Source organism: Eurosta solidaginis, chromosome 2 (assembly GCF_040869045.1).
Source record: "Eurosta solidaginis isolate ZX-2024a chromosome 2, ASM4086904v1, whole genome shotgun sequence".
Classification (NCBI taxonomy): Eukaryota; Metazoa; Arthropoda; class Insecta; order Diptera; family Tephritidae; genus Eurosta; species Eurosta solidaginis.
The window spans coordinates 215,955,911-215,978,055 of NC_090320.1; the positions used below are offsets into that span (position 1 = coordinate 215,955,911).

Below are 22,145 nucleotides of genomic sequence, written 5' to 3' on the forward strand. Positions count from 1 at the left end.
ACGATATTAATTGATTTAAATGCCCCACGAATTTATTGTTATTAATGTTAAATAAACATATATGGTACATCAATTTGTTGCTTTCACTGGATATAAAAAAATGCGTTTATTAACCGGATATTCATAAATCCAGATAGTTTCACAAACGAATATTAACCGGATATCCATGTCGTCCGGATTTTATCCGTGCCAACGGATATCCGTATGGATATATGGATATTCGAATATGCGGATAGTCCCAGCCCTAGTTCCAATGAAACATGAACCAGATACGGATAGAGATTTAACATGTGGATCACATTCTTGTTGCATTTGCATGTTAAATCTCGATCCGTATCTGGTTCATGTTTCATTGGAAGACGAGGAATATTATATATCGTCTCTCCCATGGTAGACTAACACTTTTCAGTTATACGCGAAGAAAACTAACACGTTTAAGTTGTTTGGGTAGAAGACTAACGCTTTTTAGCTATTTGCGTGGAAGACTAATACCGTTTTCACAAAAAACTTAATCGAATCACAATTCTTATCAATGAAATAATTTAAGTTTCCCTTTTCATACAGGGCCTTTTGCTTCATTAAGCGAACATCGGGTCAGCAGCCCCAAAAAAATATTAATAGTTAAAATGGAAAGCAGCCGTTTCCTTCTTCACTATAAATACAATCAAAATAAAATGCATGCGCAGCTACCCATAGATGTTGCACCTAACCAAATATGTGCATATTTTCGAAAAGGCCATATTATCTTTTGCAGCAAATGTAGCGAAAATTATTATTATTATTATTATTTATTAACAAATTAACATGTTAACATTAAAGGAGCATTAGCTGCCAGGGCTATCAGCTCTTTGAGAAATATTATATGTAAAGTTTACCAGGTTGCATTATATAAAAAAAGCTAGGTGAAGATATATAATATATAAGTAAAAATAGTATATACGTATATACATTAATGTAAAAGTAAACTTTTAGATCACTCAAACTCGGGCTCTGATGTGTTTGATGAAATCGTAGATAGAGGTAATATGCTCAATGGTTGCATTTTTTAGGAGCTCAGTCCAGTTTTTTTTGAGGTTTCTGACATCTAATAAAGCAGGGCAGTCTATGAATATGGATTTTAATGACATGGTATCGCCGCAGTGTGCGCAGACGCGCTGGTTCACCGTTAAGGAGATGTGCATAGGTGTCCACAGTATGGCCAAGGCGTAGGCGTGAAAAAAGTTTTGTGCGCGATTTCGAAATGCCGGTCGGGTATTTTGGAGTTGTAAATTCTCTGTTTATGGCGTGTAGTCTTGCCATTCTCGTTTTATTTTGGCGTGTAGGTGTCGTTTAATTGTGGTACGCATGTCTTTTCTTTCGCATGTGTCGTTTTTTATTACTGGGGCTTTTGAAGCTAGTTTTGCTGCTTTGTCTGCCATTTCGTTTCCATGTATATTGATGTGGCCTGGTATCCAAAGTAGGCGTATTGTTGCCTCTTTGTCGATGAGTGCATCTCTAATTCTGCTTATCGTCGTTGTTGTTGTAGCGATAAGGTTGCTCTTCGAAGGCTTTGGGGAGTGTTATCGATGTGATGGTCCTTTGCCGGATACAGATCCGGTACCACAGCACCATTAAGGTGCTAGCCCGACAATCTCGGGAACGATTTATGTGGCCACATTAAACCTTCAGGCCATCCCCTCTCTCCCCAACCCCAAGTTCCATGAGGAGCTTAGAGTCGCCAGAGCCTCGTCTGTTAGTGAAACAGGATTCGCCACGGATAGGTGAGGTTGACAATTGGGTTTGGAGAAGCTATATATTGCGCTGGCAACCTGAAGGGTTGCGCTACACAGCCCCTTGAATCTGGTACTTTAGTCGCCTCTTACGACAGGCATACCTACCGCAGGTATATTCTGACCCCATAACCCGCTGGGGTGCTTATCGTCGTAGAGTCTGATAGTGGGTTTTGAACAGCTTGTAAGAAAGACTTGCTGTCGGTGCATATGAGGTTTTTATAGTTGTTTTCTGACGCCATAGATATTGCGCAGCTGATTGCGACTGCTTCTGCAGTGAAAACAGACGCGCAGTCCAGTAGGGTTTGCACCCTAAGCGGGTCACCATTTGTGTCTACTACTGCGAAACTCGCCGGTAGTTGGTCTAATTTTGAACCGTCTGTGAACCACAAGGTCCAGTTTTGTGCTTCGTAGTATTCTTTACGCTCTTGGAACATAGTGTGGAAAAGTTCTGGTGTCGTACAACTTTTTTTAAATTTAGATAGAGAAAGGTCACATGATGTTTTTTTGATTTGCCATGTTGGGTTTTGTGCTTGATAGTTCTCCACTGGGTTTGGTAACTCCAGCTTTATGGCGATTTCAAGTATATGATGCATGGTAGAAGGAAATCTTTGATGTCCTTTCCCGCAGAGAATATTTTTTATATCACAATCGGCAATCGAGTTGGTTGGAATGAGGAGTTTGGGTACGAGTCTTGCATGGACTTGGTATATTCTTTCTTCGAAAGTTGGTAAGCCAGCTTCAGCTAAGATGTTTTTTGTGGGCGTTATACAAAATGCGTAGACGCTTGTTCGTGCTGCTTGGTGGTATGTTGGCTTTATAATATTGATGGTTGATTTAGGAGAGTTCCAAAATAGGAAGAGCCCGTAGTCAATTTTGCTTAGCACTAACGTTTTTGTTAAGTATATAAGAGTATTAATGTGTATATGACATTTTTTACTAGCAAGGTACGTAATAATGTTAATTCTGGCAGCTAATACTTTTTTTAAATTAGTAAAGTGACTTATCCACTTATAATTATGCGAGAATGTGATACCTAAGATTTTTAGTCTCTTTACATTTTCGATCTCTACGTTATTTATTGTCAAAATATGGCTGTGAAAATCGCATGAGTGTTTTCTACATATGTGAAAGTTCTTAGTTTTTTCTAAGGATATCATGGCACCGGAGTAATCGCCCCAGTCCATGATATCCTTTATTAAGTTTTTGAAGATTAACTTGGTTTCTATGTTGTTGCTTCTTTTGCAGAGTATATAGACATCGTCTGCATAAAGGCAATGGTCTACAGCACTATTAGATTATATTATGTTGCTTATTTCATTGAATGCTATGCTGAACAGGATCACCGATAATGGTGAGCCCTGGGGGATACCATTTTCCAGTGGGTATACATCGGAGAATACATTTCTAATTTTTACTCGAAACTTTCGATTAGTTAGGTAGGATTTAACGAAGTGAAATATTTTTGGGCCTACTCCCCATGAGCGGAGGCGGTTTAAGATTACATGAGGGCCAATTCGATCGAAGGCTTTCTCGAAATCTAGCGAAAGAATGGATACATGGTTACGGGCTGAGAGGGCTTTTGTAACAAAAAAATCAATGTGGAGGAGAGCGTCAGTGCAGCCTCTGTTGGGTCTAAAAGCAACTTGATTGGATTCGATGAGGTGTTGTGTTTCAGTGAACCATGCGATTCGGTTTGCCACTATCTTTTCCATAACTTTGGAAAGACACGAGAGAAGTGAAATGGGGCGGTACCCATCGGTTGAACGAGAGTTCTTATTTGGCTTTGGTATTGGAATAATGGTGGCAATTTTCCAATTATGGGGGATGATACTGGTATCCAAGATATTGTTATAAAGCTGCAACGGTCGGGATATACCAGTTTCCGGCATTTCACTAATCATTTTATAAGATATCCGGTCATAGCCGGGGGTTTTGCCCTTTGCTTTACCGATGCAAGTTAGCAGTTCGATTGGTGTGATTGGTTTTTCGATTAAATCAGCTTTTGGATGTGTTCTAGTTAGAGGAGACACCTGGCTCAAGATATGACTTTTTGATTCCCTGTAGTGATTTGAAAAGTTTGCGTCAGATGAGAGGTTTGACCACACTGTACCGAACTCGTTGGATATTACGAACGGGTCAGATGATATGCAGTTGTTGGTTCTAATTGCAACTAAAGGTGTGTGTGGATTTCTATGGCATAATTTGTTAATTTTATTCCAGATTTCCGGCACAGAGGAGTTGGGAGAAATCGACTCAGTAAATTTTTGGAAGCTGCACTTTTTTTGGATTTTCATTTCTTTACGGAATTTGGCATTTAATTTTTTGAAGTTTATAATTTATGCCAAGCTTGCATTTTTTCTCTCCTTAGTGTCGTGAGTTCTTTATTCCACCAGGGTACGTGGTTTCTTCCGCAGGGTGATGCTTGAGGGATACAGTGGTTTGCTGCTTTGCGTATCGCTTTAGCAATGTTAGAGGCTTCATGGTTTGTGCGCTTGGATTCAGCACGGGCTCTTAGTTCGAGGTCAACCTCTTTTTTAAAGTTCTCCCAGTCAGCAAAATCTAAGAGGAATTTTGGTGGCATTTTGGTGCGATAGGAAATATTGGGATTTAGGGAGAAACTTAGGGTTATCGGGAAGTGGTCACTGTTATGGAGGTCATCTAATATGTTCCACTTTATTAGTGGAAACAATGGGGGAGAGCAAAGAGATATGTCTACATGGGAAAAGGAGGAGTGGGTAGAAAAGTTGGTCGGATTGCCATCATTCAAAACGCTCAGGTCGGATAGTCTTATAGCACTTTCTATTATATGTCCTCGGTGATTGTCGGTGGCAGCACCCCATAGGCTGCTCCAACCGTTGAAATCGCCGAGCACTATAAGGAGGGTATTAACTGATCCGAAAATGTTGGTTACGTCTCTGCTGCTAAATTTTTGACAGGGGGGATATAGATGGATGCCACGGTGAATTTGATGCTTAATTCGATTTCGATCATCACCACTTGGAGATGAGAGTTTACGTCGATCTTTTTGTGTGGTATGTAGCTCCTTATTGCCAAGCCCACTCCCTGCTTGGCTGTGGTATTTGATATCGCATTTGCAAAGAAGGTGGAGTAACTGTTTAGGTAAGCTGGGTTTAGGTTGTGAGGGCAATGGGTTTCTTGGATTGCGATAAGACTTGGGTTGTGCTGTTTGATTAGTAGCTGTAGTTCAGAGAAGTTGTTGTAAAAACCATTCATATTCCACTGGAGAATATTAAGGTTCATGGTTGGGGAGAGGAGAGAGGGGAGTGCTCTGTCTTTTGTAAAGGCGAGCTTTACAGAAGCGATGACTTTAGAGAGATTGGGCTTAATGATCCTTGATGGAATAATCCATCGAGAAGGGTTTGTTGCTTTTGTCATTTTTTTTGACGTAGTAGTCGTTATTTTTTAAGAGATTTTGAGTGAAAACGGATATTGGTGACATTAGTTGTGTGAGGTTTGATTCTGATGTTGAACTTTTTTGGTTAGGTAGTTTATTAGTTTGTGGGGTTGAACAGTTTTTAAAGTGAGAGAGAGTAGAATTATTTTTAAAGTTGGTGCTTGAACTTGGCTTTTCGGTTAGATTGGTTGAGTGGTTTGTAATGGTGTTTGTAGGTAAATTGGAGTCGGTAGGGTGGTTGTTTTTGGTAAGTGTTTTATCTTTAGGATTTGTGGCGTCTGTATTGGTGGATGTGCCTTTTTTATGGTACTGGCGTAGGTATTTAGGCGTTGCGATGGTGGTAAGCTATTTTTGTATTTTAAGCGTGCTTCGCTCAGGCAGCATTTTTCAATGGTTTTAATTTTAAGGATTTCTCTGGCTTGGATAAACTTTGGACAGTTTCGGCCCGATGATGGGTGTTCTTCAGCGCAATTGGCGCATTGAGTTCTGACGCATGCGTCAGGATTATGAGGCGGAAGGTTTCAGTTGTCGCATATTGGGTTGCTGGTGCACCTTTTTTTGGTGTGCCCTAGTTTTTGGCAGCTCTTGCAACGCATTGGACTGGGAATATAAGGTTGCACCTTGACTTTGTACCATGCTACTTCCACCGATTCAGGCAGTCGGTATAGATCAAAGGTTAGAACCATTTGCCCAGTGTGGATCGTTTTGCCATCAATTTGGCGTGTAAATTTGTATACACCTGTGACATGTTCTTCTTTCATTTCACGCACTATTTCGTCTTCTTGGACGTGCTTAAGGCAAGGGGCGTAGATTATGCCTTTTACCGCATTTAAAGTGTCATGTAATTTTACATTAATTTTGCAAAGGCTAGGGAAAGACATGGTTTTTAGAAATCTGTCTGCTATTTGGGCGTTTCGCGCCAGCACAAGTAGATTACCATCACGGAGTTGAGTAACTGACTCTATTTCAGTTGATATGGCTTCAATAGACTTTTTGATTGCAAATGGGCTTAGTTAGGATAGTGGTTTATCATTGTCCGCTGAGGATATGAGTAAGAATTTAGGGTTATAAGTTGTAGAGCACTTTTGCCGGAGTGGGAAATTGTCTTGTTTAGGGTTAATTTTTGGTTTCTTCCGATTTGGGTTGTCTAAATAAGCGCTTAACGCGGAAAAGCGATTCGGTGACCTATCCGGAGGTCCCGGCGCCATTCTTATTGCTAAGATTTATTAAATTTTTAATTTAGTTAAACACGTGTGTTTGGTGAGAACAAAGGCGAATGAAGGTAAAGTAAACGAAAAAGATTAACGGAACGTTAACACACTGACAAAATGCTAGTCACAACTATTTACTGCGAAAAACGACGTCTGAACGCTTTGAATGATAGTCGGCGACTGTAGCGAAAATTAAGTTTTGATATTTTTCGTGTTTTTTTGCTTTTCGTAAATTATTGAAAATAATTTATTTTTGATTGTCATTTGTTACATTGACAATAAAATTCGAAGCACCAAGCAAAACCGATTGGATTTTTCACTCGATTAGTCATTCAATAAAGCAATAATGAGATAATTAAGAATTTGTATTTTGCATTGAAGATTGAGTTCAATTAGAGCTTTAATGTAGAAAACTTGACTAATTATTTCATTAAGCTTCTGTGTGAAATGCTAGTCACAACTATTTACTGCGAAAAACGACGTCTGAACGCTTTGAATGATAGTCGGCGACTGTAGCGAAAAATAAGTTTTGATATTTTTCGTGTTTTTCTCCTTTTCGTAAATTATTGAAAATAATTTATTTTTGATTGTCATTTGTTACATTGACAATAAAATTCGAAGCACCAAGCAAAACCGATTGGATATTTCACTCGATTAGTCATTCAATAAAGCAATAATGAGATAATTAAGAATTTGTATTTTGCATTGAAGATTGAGTTCAATTAGAGCTTTAATGTAGAAAACTTGACTAATTATTTCATTAAGCTTCTGTGTGAAATTGGCATAACACAGTTAAGAAAAGCTTTAGTCCAGATATGTGTGGTCGTGCGAATATTTTTTACATAGTTATGCAAAAAAAGATATTGTTATCTATTTTAATCAATATCTCGGGAACGATGGGTAGTGCATAAAAAGCTAAGAAGTAATTTTAACCGTGATAACATTTTTTATTACGGCGCAAAAATAAAATTTTCGTTATCGGCCACACTTTTTCGTCAATTTATCGATGATCCCACTTCATATTTAAGCAAGCTACCCAAAAAGGTTTATTAAGTACTCTAACTTATCGTTAATTTGAATCAATAAACTTTGTAATACAATAAACTCGCCAAAGAATGTGACTCATAATAAAATTTTTATACTCAGCTGAGCAGAGCTCACAGAGTATATTAATTTTGTTCACATAACGGTAATCTGTAACGGCATAAAGTAATCGAGATAGATATAGACTTCTATATATCAAAATGATTTGGGCGAAAAAACAAATTCTTTTAGCCATGTCCGTCCGTCCGTAAACACGATAACTTGAGTAAATTTTGACGTATCTTGATGAAATTTGGTATGTATGTAAGTTCCTGGGCACTCATCTCAGATCGCAATTTAAAATCGGAAAATCGAAATCGGACTATAACTACGCCCACTTTTTCGATATCGAAACTTCGAAAAACCCAAAAATTGCGATAATTCATTACCAAAGACGATAAAGCGATGAAACTTGGTAGGTGGGTTGACCTTATGACACAGAATAGAAAATTAGTAAAATTTTGGCACCGCCCACTTTTAAAAGAAGGTAATTTAAAAGTTTTGCAAGCTGTAATTGGCAGTTGTTGAAGATATCATTATGAAATTTGGCAGGAACATTACTCCTATTACTATATGTGTGCTAAAAAAAAATTTGCAAAATCGGATGACGAACACGCCCACATTAAAAAAAAAAAAATTTGGAAGTCAAATTTTAACAAAAAATTTAATATCTTTACAATATATAAGTAAATTATGTCAACATTCAACTCTAGTAATGACATGGTGCAACAAAATACAAAAATAAAATAAAATTTCAAAATGGGCGTGGCTCCGCCTTTTTATACTCAGTTGAGCAAAGCTCACAGAGTATATTAAGTTTGATTGGATAACGATTGGTTGTACATATATAAAGGAATCGAGATAGATATAGACTTCCATATATCAAAATAATCAGGATCGAAAAAAAATTTGATTGAGCCATGTCCGTCCGTCCGTCCGTCCGTCCGTTAACACGATAACTTGAGTAAATTTTGAGGTATCTTGATGAAATTTGGTATGTAGATTCCTGGGCAGTCATCTCAGATCGCTATTTAAAATGAACGATATCGGACTATAATCACGCCCACTTTTTCGATATCGAAAATTTCGAAAAACCGAAAAAATGCGATAATTCATTGCCAAAGGCGGTTAAAGCGATAAAACTTGGCAGATGGGTTGAAGTTATGACGCAGAATAGAAAATTAGTAAGATTTTGGACAATGGGCGTGGCACCGCCCACTTTTACAAGAAGGTAATTTAAAAGTATTGCAAGCTGTAATTTGGCAGTCGTTGAAGATATCATGATGAAATTTGGCAGAAACGCTACTACTATTACTATATATGTGCTAAATAAAAATTAGCAAAATTGGATGAAGAACACCCCCACTTTTTAAAAAAAATTTTTTTTAAATTCAAATTTTAACAAACAATTTAATATCTTTACTGTATATAAGTAAATTAAGTCAAAATTCAACTCCTGTAATGATATGATACAACAAAATACAAAAATAAAAGAAAATTTCAAAATGGGCGTGGCTCCGCCATTTTCATTTAGTTTGTCTAGAATACTTTTAATGCCATAAGTCGAACAAAAATTTACCAATCCTTCTCAAATTTGGTAGGAACATAGATTCTATGAAGGTAACAGTTCTCTGTGAAAATGGGCGAAATCGGTGGAAGCCACGCCCAGTTTTTATACACAGTCCACCGTCTGTCCTTCCGCTCGGCCGTTAACACAATAACTTGAGCAAAAACCGATATATCTTTACTAAACTTAGCCCACCTACTTATCTGAACTCACTTTATCTTGGTATAAAAAATGGCCGAAATCCGGCCATAACCACGCCCACTTTATCGATATCGAAAATTACGAAAAATGAAAAAAATGCCATAATTCTATACCAAATACGAAAAAAGGGATGAAACATGGTAACTGGATTGGTTTATTGACGCAAAATATAACTTTGGAAAAAACTTTGTAAAATGGGTGTGACACCTACCATATTAAGTAGAAGAAAATGAAAAAGTTCTACAAGGCGAAATCAACAGCCCTTGGAATCTTGGCAGGAATACTGTTAGTGGTATTGCATATATAAATAAATTAGCAGTACCCGACAGATGATTTTCTGGATCACCTGGTCCACATTTTGGTCGATATCTCGAGAACACCTTCACATATACATCTAAGAGCCACTCGCTTTTAAAAGCCTCATTAATACCTTTAATTTGATATCCATATCGTACAAACACATTCTAGAGTCACCCCTGGCCCACCCTAATGGCGATATCTCGAAAAGGCGTCCACCTATAGACCTAATGCCCACTCCCTCTTAAAATGCTCAGTAACACCTTTCGTTTGATACCCATATCGTACAAACATTCTAGAGTCACCTCTGGCCCACCCTAATAGCGATATCTCGAAAAGGCATCCACCTATAGACCTAATGTCCACTCCCTCTTAAAATGATCAGTAACACCTTTCGTTTGATACCCATATCGTACAAACATTCTAGAGTCACCCCTGGCCCACCCTATTGGCGATGTCTCGAAAAGGCCTCCACCTATAGACCTAATGCCCACTCCCTCTTAAAATGCTCAGTAACACATTTCGTTTGATACCCATATCGTACAAACATTCTAGAGTCATCCCTGGCCCACCCTAATGGCGATATCTCGAAAAGGCGTCCACCTATAGACCTAATGCCCACTCCCTCTTAAAAAGCTCAGTAACACCTTTCGTTTGATACCCATATCGTACAAACACATTCTAGCGTCACCCCTGGCCCACCCTAATGGCGATATCTCGAAAAGGCGTCCACCTATAGACCTAATGCCCACTCCCTCTTAAAATTCTCAGTAACACCTTTCGTTTGATACCCATATCGTACAAACACATTCTAGCGTCACCCTGGCCCACCCTAATGGCGATATCTCGAAAAGGCGTCCACCTATAGAACTAAGGATTACTCCCTTACTCACCCATATCGTACAAACATTCTAGAGTCACCCTTGGTCCACCTTTATGGCGATATCTCGAAAAGGCGTCCACCTATAGAACTAAGGATTACTCCCTTTTAAAATACTCATTACCACCTTTCTTTTGATACCCATATCGTACAAACACATTCTAGAGTCACCCCTGGCCCACCCTAATGGCGATATCTCGAAAAGGCGTCCACCTATAGACCTAATGCCCACTCCCTCTTAAAATTCTCAGTAACACCTTTCGTTTGATACCCATATCGTACAAACACATTCTAGCGTCACCCTGGCCCACCCTAATGGCGATATCTCGAAAAGACGTCCACCTATAGAACTAAGGATTACTCCCTTTTAAAATACTCATTACCACCTTTCATTTGATACCCATATCGTACAAACACATTCTAGAGTCACCCCTGGCCCACCCTAATGGCGATATCTCGAAAAGGCGTCCACCTATAGACCTAATGCCCACTCCCTCTTAAAATGCTCAGTAACACCTTTCGTTTGATACCCATATCGTACAAACATTATAGAGTCACCCCTGGCCCACACTAATGGCGATATCTCGAAAAGACGTCCACCTATAGACCTAATGCCCACTCCCTCTTAAAATGCTCAGTACCACCTTTCGTTTGATACCCATATCGTACAAACACATTCTAGAGTCACCCCTGGCCCACCCTAATGACGATATCTCGAAAAGGCGTCCACTTATAGACCTAATGCCCACTCCCTCTTAAAATGATCAATAACACCTTTCGTTTGATACCCACATCGTACAAACATTCTAAAGTCACCCCTGGCCCACCCTAATGGCAATATCTCGAAAAGGCGTCCACCTATAGACCTAATGCCCACTGCCTCTTAAAATGCTCAGTAACACCTTTCATTTGATTCCCATATCGTACAAACACATTCTAGAGACACCCCTGGTCCACCTTTATGGCGATATCTCGAAACGGCGTCCACCTATGGAACTAAGGATCACTCCTTTTCAAAATACTCATTAACAGCTTTCATTTGATACCCATATCGTACAAACATATTCTAGAGTCACCCCTGGTCCACCTTTATGACGATTTCTCGAAAAGGCGTTCACCTAAAGAACTAAAGCCCATTCCCTTTTAAAATACTCCTTACCGCCTTTCATTTGATACCCATATCGTACAAACAAATTCTAGAGTCAGCCCTGGTCCACCTTTATGGCGATATCCCGAAATGGCGTCCATCCATAGAACTATGGCCTACTCTCTCTTAAAATACTCTTTAATACCTTCCATTTGATACACATGTCATACAACCACATTCCAGGGTTACCCTAGGTTCATTTTCCTACATGGTGATTTTCCTTATTTTGTCTCCATAGCTCTCAACTGAGTATGTAATGTTCGGTTACACCCGAACTTAGCCTTCCTTACTTGTTTCATTTAATTTGTCTAGAATACTTTTAATGCCATAAGTCGAACAAATATTTACCAATCCTTGCGAAATTGGTAAGGACATAGCTTCTATGCCAGTAACTGTTTTCTGTGAAAATGGACGAAATCGGTTGAAGCCACGCCCATTTTTTATACACAGTCGACCGTCTGTCCTTCCGCTCGGCCGTTAACACGATAACTTGAACAAAAATTGATATATCTTTACTAAACTTAGTTAACGTACTTATCTGAACTCACTTTATCTTGGCACGAAAAATGAAAAAAATGCCATAATTCTATACTAAATACGAAAAAAGGGATGAAACATGGTGATTGGATTGGGTTTTTGACGCAAAATATAACTTTAGAAAAAACTTTATAAAATGGGTGTGACACCTACCATATTAAGTAAAAGAAACTGAAAGAAATCTGCAGGGCGAAATCAAAAGCCCTTGGAATCATGGCAGGAATACTGTTCGTGGTATTACATATATAAATAAATTAGCGGTACCGACAGATGATGTTCTGGGTCACCCTGGTCCACATTTTGGTCGATATCTCGAAAACGCCTTCACATATACAACTAAGGGCCCTCCCTTTTAAAATCCTCATTAATACCTTTAATTTGATACGCATATGGTACAAACATATTCTAGTGTCACCCCTGGTCCACATTTATGGGGATATCTCGAAAAGGCGTCCACCTATGGAACTAAGGCCCACTTCCTTTTAAAATACTCATTACCACCTTTAATTTGATACCCAATCGTACAAACACATTCTAAAGTCACCCTGGTCCACCTTTATGGCGATATCTCGAAAAGGCGTCCACCTGTAAAACTATGGTCCAATCCCTTTTAAAATACTCTGTAATACCTTCCATTTGATACCCATGCCATACAAACACATTCCAGGGTTTTCCTACATGGTGATTTTCCCTTATTTTGTCTCCAAAGCTCTCAGCTGAGTATGTAATGTTCGGTTACACCCGAACTTAGCCTTCCTTACTAGTTATTTTTGCACGGTAATATTTTTAGGAGTTTATTACCAAAACTGTTTCACCTTACGTTGTTGTGGCGTTAAAGACACTTCCCGAAGGTGTTGGAAAGTGTTATCGATTTTCATGTTGCTTTGTCGGCTATAAATACGTTCCGAGAACAAGTCCCATTAAGGTACTTGCCCGATTTTATCGGGAACGATTTAATATGACCTTGTTGGAGTCGCAGGGCCTCGCCTGATAAATGTGTATATGTGCCCTTTATTACGAAAGTTGTCTAAGTCATTTCATGTCGTTATAGTTCTCGCCTCCGGCTTGTTAGAGTGCAATAGCTAAAAGACTCAATACTTATTATCAGTTTGAATTGGCAGAGCCATCTACATATATATTCCTTTAGAAATAACAATGCATTTAAGACCATGAGTTCGAAATGACTATTAGCGTTTTATTTTCTGGAAAAAGTGTTACGCTTTTTGTATGCCGTGTAAATATATTTTGTTCTATTCTACAGGGCAGGTAACGCCTTTACGGGGTATTTCGTTCTTTTGTGAAAATTTTTAGCGAAGAAAATTTAAATGAAGGAAATAATTGCTAATGAATTTTTATTATCATTGACAGCACGTTTGTGAAAATCAGCTGATACACGGGGTAGCCATTTAGTTCCTTGCATGCACTATAAATGTTGACAATTTTCTGGGGTAGGAGTAACTCTATTAAGGCTTTACCGTTTACTTAGGCAACAATTTATTTCAGAAAAGAAAACGCTATAATACTATGTACAAACATACACCAAATTGGCAATTTATACCATTTGGGTAATTTATTACGCAATTTATCATATAATAAATTGTAATAATAAATTGCCAATTTAAAAAAGAAGCGTAATAAATTGTTTGAAACTGCAAATGCAACCTTGTAAAGTGTGTTTATTGGGAAGATTTAAATGTCAGTTTTACGCATGGCTCAACTATATGGTTGGCACATCTCATCAGCTGACTTTATTTTTTTCATTTCACTGGAGTAGGGATTGTCAAAAGAAGATGGCAAACTCAAAATATTGAATACATTTTCTTACAACACACAAAAATTTCAAAGTTTTATGTTTTCATTCCATTCCATTCGCCAAATACCAACACGCACATTTTGACATTCTGAAAAAAGGTATGTTGTTGCTGTAGAGATGAGCCAACCAGCTACCAAATTACTATTGTGTAAGCTAAATTTAGTTGTATGAACACCACTCAATTTAAATCGAAACTGCCTCAATTTATTTTTCTGTTTGAACATAGTAGTAGACTACTTTCATAATAATGATCACAGATGATACATTCATATTTGTAACACGTTGGTGAGCTTGACAATTGGGTTGCAAAAGCTGTGAAGCTATAAAATTTTGAATTGCGCTTGTCAAATCCCTTGAATTCCTCCTTCCTCAAAGCCTTATTACACCAACTCGTCAAATGATGAAATTTTACAATTTCTTTTTTACAGTGTTCAAAAGCGTACATTCATTCTAGAATGCGGGCAAAAACATCAGATTTTCTTAAAGTTCTCAATCGTGCTAGGCCAGAAACAAAAAATACGGAAAAGAAAACAATTACGTAAGTTGATTTAAGGTCAAATGATTAGTTTTTTAACATATCGCTCATTTACTTCAATAGTGTCATAACTAAAAAAAAACACAATTTTCCAGGAGAGCCATTCAAAGATTTTAACTGCCATATGTTGCGCATATAAAGGCATATTTTCATTTTTATAGCACGTGGTAAATTTTTAACTGATCACAAAGATTTTTTTATACAACATGGATCATTGATATTGGGTACGTTTATATGTTATTAACCCAAAAGTCATGTTTTTTGAGTTATGACACTATTGAAGTAAATGAGCGATATATCTTAGCACTCCATATTTTATTAAATAAATATAACACCCAATTTATAAAAAATTTGCTATAATTAAAAAATTCTTTGGGAATGACGTATTACAAATTATTTTAAAACTTCTTTATTTATTATTAATTTGCCGTTACTATATAAATTTAATATTTAAAAATTTATAATTTTCTATTTTTTATTTTTCAGGGGGAGAACATTCATTCGCAAGGAATGATTTGTGTACAATGTCTAGTTGTTTTATATATATATTTATTAATTAATATTAAACATAGCTTGATGACAAACGGTTTAATGAGAATAGAAAACTAAAAACAGAATTAAATTTAGAAAATAATAATTGCCAAGGAATATAGTTTGTATAGGCGCAAGTAAATAAGTTAAAAAAATAATAAAAAAAAAGAAAAATAATACAAACAAAAACAAAATTATTTAGTTAAAAACACCACAAAAAGTAAAAATTGAATCTGCTGCTAGAGCTGTAGTTACACTCATAATAACCCCTAAATGAAATTTAACTAAATACAATATACATACATACATACAATTAAGTTCCATACCGGAGATAACATGTTAAGTATTGGCGCCATTATAAAAGCGAACTAATAATTAAATAAATAATACTACACAGATTTATTTTAATGAAGATAAAAGTTGAGTATACTAGGCAATGAAAAACAAAACAAAAACAAAGATAAATTAAGCAACTGTGCTACAGTTGTATTTAGTATGTATGTAAAACGCTGCTGTTCAAAGCATTTGATATGGAATCCACAAATAATAAAACAACCGCAATATCGATAATCAAAATCGTAATTTCAACTATTTAACACGCATTATTTACTAGTATGTTCTTAATTTAAAATGCGTAAGTATATATGTAAATGTATGTACGTATATCTATGTATGTATCTATCTATTTGCTATATAATTGTGCATTTACGCAGGCACTTGTATGATGCTCTTGATTTTAATATTTCTGTATGGATCTTTGGATGCCATTTGTTCGCCATCGCTGGTGTCACAGTTGTTTTCTGCAGACAAATATTCGGCTTGAATATGCGCAATGGCTGAAAATGAATTCGAAATCTTATTAGTATATTATATTTATGTAGATACGACACAAAAAATGCATTTATTTTCGTTAACTCGCAAAAACTAAAAAGAATTTTTAGAAACACTTTCAAAATAATACGACAATTCAACAATGGTTTAAAGATTTTTCTGAAATTTTTACTTAGAACAAGTAAAGGTATCTAAGTTCGGGTGTAACCGAACATTATATACTCAGCGGGAGCTTAAATTGCACACTTCATTTCAGATAAATTACTTGTCTACGTAACACGTGGCACCGCCCGTTTAAAACAAAAAAAGTCTCCCCATTTCCTCTTACAATAAAACTTGATAAGTGAAATATCATGGATTCAAAACTATTTTTTGCTAAGTTATAGCTTATTATTATAGTCTACGACCCTTTTAAACTTGGTTTGTATCTAATTTGCCGTGGTCTTTAACCGATCCCGTCCATTTTTACTAAAAATATTTTCTGCTATAAGGAAAATATGTGTACTCAATTTTATTACGATCCGTAAATTTTTCTTCGACTTATGGCTCCCAGAAAATAGAAAATTGCTTAGTCATAAAAGGGGCGGTGCCACACCCATTTTCAAAAATTTTAGTGTTTTCCAATTTAATGTTATAATTCAATTTAGAAAGCAAAATTCTATTGATACAAAGCTCTTTTTTGCTAAGATATAGCTCATTATTTTCGTCTATGACCCTTTTAAAAATCTTGTATATGGAAGTGGGCGTGGTCTTTAACCGATCTCGTGCTATAGGGAAAATTTGTGTACCCAATTTTATTACAATCCGTTAATTTTTCTTCGAGTTATGGCTCCCGAAACATAGAAAATTGCTTAGTCATAAAAGGGGCGGTGCAACGCCCATTTTTAAATTGTAAGTTTTTCCTATTGTTATAAATCCACTTGGGAAATGAAATACCATTGTTATAAAGCTCTTTTTTGCAAATATATAGCTTATTTTATTCGTAAACGACCCTTTTAGAAATCTTTTATATAAAAGTGGGCGTGGTCCTTAACCGATTTCGTAAATTTTTTTCAAAGCATTCCTTATAGTAAAGGCAACCTCTGCCGAATTTTGTTACGATAGGTTTAACGATTTTTGATTAATGATTAATAGTATTTGTAAAATTAATTTTATCGCAAGTGGGCGGTGCCACGCCCATTTAAAAAAATTTTTTCAGATTTCAAATATCAACATTCTAGGTGTATTATTTACTAAATAATCAGATTTTTTGTGTTTTCCAAAATTTTATATATATAAAAAGTGGGCGTGGTTATCATCCGATTTCTCTCATTTTCAATATGAATCTATTCTGGGTCCAGATAAGCTCGTGTACCAAATTTGGTGAAGATATCTCAATCAGACCAATTCTAAATATTCTCGCGGAATTTTGTTCTCGCGGATTTTTTTATTCCCGCGGAAAAATTCCTCCAATTCTTTTCTCCTAGGGAGAAGAATAATTGGGGAATAGGAATTTCGAATTTTCGAAGTCAGCTGTTTTGTCAATTGAAATTTCGTTGCGCATTTCTTATTTTGTTTAAAAAATTGAAAAGTTTAATTATTGTTGCCAATTGGTTTGAAGTTAAGAAATAAGGTATAAACAATGCACATTATTGCATTTCATGTGGTATTCACTGAAATGAGTAATGAATTGGTGGTCAACAGAGGAGCATAAGAAGAAGACCGGCGGGATAACACAAGTCCGCCGGAGTTTCCTGCATTCATTCCGCAAAGCAATTTTCTGGCGGCCAAGTCGAGTTCAGTTCGCCTTTCGCCATATGCCAAAATCTATTTAAGCCTTCTTAAAAAATCCTTGCGCAATTTCTGGATGGCTGCATCAAATATGTGAAGAGCTCTTCCGTTGCTTATGATATACTTTTCGACTTAAAATAAAGAAAATTGTGGTTGTTGTTGTTGTATTAACAGTGAGAATACTGTGGTAGAATGTAAATACATATTTTAGCACAAATTAGCACAATTTGTTCTTTCTTAAAATAACCAATTTCCTTTAACTATTTTGATGCATTCCCTTTAATTTAACTAGTGAAAAAACTCCTATGAAATGGCAGAGAAATCTCCCTCTCCCTCACATTCATAATACCTACTTTTCTCCCATAACCGGTTTCCGCTTTTTGGAACATTGTTCAGAATAGGAGGAAAGGGAGAAGTGAAGAAACTCACAAGGAATTTTTATTTAGAATACGAGAAATGGGAGAAGGGAAAAAACTCGCCCGAAATTTCGTTTAGAATTGGGCTGAATATTTACTCAAGTTATCGTGTTAACGGCCGGACGGACGGACATGGCTCAATCAAATTTTTTTCGATACTGATGATTTTGATATATGGAAGTCTATATATCGATTCCTTTATACCTGTACAACCAACCGTTATCCAATCAAATTTAATATACTCTGTGTGCAAAGCACGCTGAGTATAAAAAAGTACTACACCAATTTTAAAACTGTTTTCGAAAAAATTCGGATGTTTGGAAATTGTTTAAAAATCTTCAAGAAATTTTCGAAAGTGTTACTTAAAAATCTTTAGAAATGAAAGGAATTCGAGAGATGTTTACACATTTTAATGAAAATTTCGAATTTCTAACATAGGAAAGCTTTAATGGTCGTGTAACGAAAACTATCCAAACATTTTACAAAAAACCACTTCGAGATAGTTGGCATTTTCAAAAAACATTTTCCAAAAAAATTCGAAAGTTCGAAAAGTGTGTAAAAATCTTCATGAAAATTCCCGAGTTTTTTACTTCGAAAAAAGTTTCACCTTAATTTCGAAAATTCGGGGACTGTTTAGAAATTCAACATTCCTACTTAGAAAAAGCTTAATTGGTTTTTTAATGAAAACTCTGCAAACAAATTTCAAAAACGCTTTCGTGAACTTTTTAATAAACATCATGAAAAATTTTGAAATTTTTGACTAGAAACTTTAATTGATTGTAAACAAAAATGGCCCAGACACATTTTAAGTACACATTCAAAAAAAAAAAGTTCGAAAAATTTTCATGAAATTTCTAATTTAATACTCAGAAAAAAATTCAATGCATAGTATAACAAAAAAATTCGAAAGTTCGGAAAGTGTGTAAAAATCTTCATGAAAGTTCCCAAATTTTTTGCTTCGAAAAAACCGTCACCTTAATTTCGAAAATTCGGGGAAGAAATTCAACTTTCTTACTTAGAAAAAGCTTAATTGGTTTTTTAATGAAAACTCTGCAAACAAATTTCAAAATCGCTTTCGAAGTAGTTCAAAAATTGTGAACTTTTTAATAAACTTCATGAAAACTTTTGAAATTTTTGATTAGAAACTTTAATTGATTGCAAACAAAAATGTCCCAGACACATTTTAAATACACATTCAAAAAAGAAGTTTGAAAAATTTTCATGAAATTTCTAATTTAAAACTCAGCAAAAAATCCAGTATATGTGACCCGGTCTATGAAAAGGTGGCTTATGACTCAAAAAAAAACAGCTGTTAACAGTTGTTTCTCGCAATTTCTTTTTTGAGTCATAAGCCATCTTTTCATAGACCGGGTCACATATAGTATAACAAAAATATGGAACTAATTTCAAATACCTTTTTGAAAAAAAAAAAATCATAAGCTCGAGAACTGCTCAAAAATCTTTCTTGGACTGTATAACGAAAATAAATTTCATAAACATTTTCGCAAAATATGGAAGTATCAAATTCCGAAAAACATGTAAATTTAAAAACTTCTGGAATTCCATATAAAGAATTTTCATATACTTCGGGCTTTTAGAAACTTTTCGAGTATGCAGTTTTGTAGGCACTTGCTTTTTAAAATTTTTTTCTTCTTTCAGATTTTTTCTTATATAATTGTATGCAAATTTTGTATGGCAACTTTTTGGAAAAAATCAATGCGGTTTTCAGAACTGTTATACTAAAATTTATTCGACTAAACTGCATACCCAAACATTTTTCGAAATTTCCAAGGTTTTTAAACATTTCCCCAAATTTTGAATTCTGTTGACTACTGTTTTTGAAATATGTGCAGTTTTGTAAAACAGTCGTTTAAAGTTTTTTCTAACTACAAATTTAAGAATTTTCATGAAGTTTTTGAACTTCCTCGAAACTTCGAATAAAAAGTTTTTCAATTTCTTTGTACGTACAAATTTCTTCTAAAATAAACGTATGTATCAAGGCGAATTCAGTTCCGGTGTTTTTATTCCAACAGCTGATTGCTTCTTCTTGATTATTTTCCATACAGCGCCTTGCACTTTAATATGTCAGTTAATCGGAATCAATGAACATTTTCTTTTGACTTGACATTCTTCTGCACGGCGAATTGGTTGTATTTGCTTTGCCACCACCTGGTATGGATTCGCCTTGGTATGTATTTAAAAGAAGAAAATAATTGAAAAATGGTGTTAATGTTTGGAGGTACTTTCGTGTTCAGAACTGCATTTCGATTAAGGAACATTTTGAGTTCGATTTGTAAACTTATAACTGGATCTTTAATATATATATTTTTTAATTTTAATGAATAAGGGGGTTGTTGTATACATACTGGGACCTTGCTGTGCATCACTATGCTACGGGAAATGCGATTCGAAAGCTCTCAAGTAACATCCATTTTATTTGAACTGTAAAGTGAATTCTTTTCGCATCACAATACAGAGTAAGTGCCAAGGCGAATCCATACCAGGTAGTGGCAAATCGAATTCAACCAATTCGCCGTGCAGAAGAATGTCAAGTCAAAAGAAAATTTTGATTGATTCCGATTAACTGACATATTAAAGTACAAGGCGCTGTATGGAAAATAATCAAGAAGAAGCAATCAGCTGTTGGGATAACAACACCTGGTACTGAATTTGCCTTGGTAAGTGCCCTGTAATTTAACTCTCACATGCATGTATAAAGGTAAATATAAATGCATGTATGTATGTATGTTTATATGTACTTACTTTTCATAGTTGTGAGTTATAATTAAAACAAGTACAAAGCAAAGGCATGCAGACAGATGTACAAGTTTTTTGGGGATCTTATGGTACTTCAATATCTTCCAATTTGATAGAATGCAGTGCTGTTTTTTTTTTAGATTAAAAAATATTGGTTTTTGCATTTATAGAAATATAGCATAAAGAAAAAGCAGATTAAGGGATTTTTTTTTTTTTTTAGAGAATAAACACAGCATACCGATTGGAAATGTAAAATATTTACGGACACCAAATCTTTGTGCAAGTGCTTGTATGATTTCATTTAAAAATGTGCAATATTGTTGTAACGTTGAATGTGCTAAATGCTAAGCTGGTGTTTTTAAAGCAAAAACATTCTATTGGCAAGTGGTGCTGTACGGACAGTTCTTTCTCAGGTATAAATTCACTACTTTCGGGTACTAGAATATGCAATTGATAGCGCCTAAGTGTCATGCTATCGGTTTAACTTAACCACATCGCACCTTCTAAGTCTAAGTAGGATATTGAAGTGTAAAGCAAAGGGTCCCAAGCCCGTAGGTCAGCATTTGAGTTATAGAGCTGGCAAACATTTGTGTACCTCTGACTGAAAGATCATAGTAGGGGTGTTTCCGATCTGCAGTTACTGCAGCAGTGCTAATTTTTATGACAGAGCATCACGTTCTTCGGCAAAGCTTGGACAACAGTGGTAGCGTCGCGCGTTTGTTGAGTAAAATGCTGTCAGTATTTCGTTGATCAAATGGAAATCAAACGCATCATAAAATACAAATAAAATAAAAAAATTTTAAGCACTTCCTTTATATAAATGGACAAAAATCAGTGAAAAATGTCTCCTTATATAAAAACATATTCTTGCTAAACTTTGATTTTTAATTTTTGAACAGTGGAGCGCATATTACTTGGATTGGAAAGTTGGTAGGCAAGGAGATATTATTAGTCAATCAGTTGCGCTCCACCTTTATATTTTTAATTCTCATAAATATTGCTGATTTTTGATAGCCTTGTAAGTACTTATTATTGTAAAAAATTTAATGAGCTGATAGGCCTTAGTTAAATAAAACACAATATTTAAAGTTGTGTTTTAGTTTTACTTCGTCGATATTTCGATTTCAGTCTGAAATCATCTTCAGGACTGTCAAACACAAATAGAAACAAGTAAGGAAGGTTAAGTTCGGGTGTAACCGAACATTACATACTCAGTTGAGAGCTATGGTGACAACATAAGGGAAAATAACCATGTAGGAAAATGAACCGAGGGAAACCCTGGAATGTGTTTGTATGACATGTGTATCAAATGAAAGGCATTAAAGAGTATTTTATGAGGGAGTGCGCCATAGTTCTATAGGTGGACGCCATTTAGGGATATA

General features: G+C 35.7%; 2 protein-coding genes across 15 annotated transcripts in view; one reads left to right on the forward strand and one right to left on the reverse strand.

Annotated features, from left to right (window-relative positions):
* Positions 1 to 15,580, forward strand: part of Arpc2 (Actin-related protein 2/3 complex, subunit 2) — a 123,104-nt gene extending 107,524 nt beyond the window's left edge. For 4 of the 6 annotated variants that reach the window (XM_067767068.1, XM_067767069.1, XM_067767072.1 and 1 more), the window contains 2 exons: positions 14,352 to 14,461; positions 14,945 to 15,580. In XM_067767068.1, coding sequence (XP_067623169.1) covers positions 14,352 to 14,461; positions 14,945 to 14,972 — 138 coding nt within the window. In that variant the 3' untranslated portion in view covers positions 14,973 to 15,580. Of the gene's footprint in view, positions 1 to 14,351; positions 14,462 to 14,944 lie in introns of those variants that run through there. The other 2 variants (XR_010949768.1, XR_010949769.1) reach the window with 1 other exon arrangement.
* LOC137240594 (uncharacterized) overlaps positions 14,838 to 22,145 on the reverse strand; it is a 69,663-nt gene continuing 62,355 nt past the window's right edge. For all 9 annotated transcript variants that reach the window (XM_067767081.1, XM_067767079.1, XM_067767078.1 and 6 more), the window contains one exon: positions 14,838 to 15,825. In XM_067767081.1, the coding sequence (XP_067623182.1) occupies positions 15,695 to 15,825 (131 nt within the window). In that variant the 3' untranslated portion in view covers positions 14,838 to 15,694. The remainder of the gene's footprint in view (positions 15,826 to 22,145) is intronic.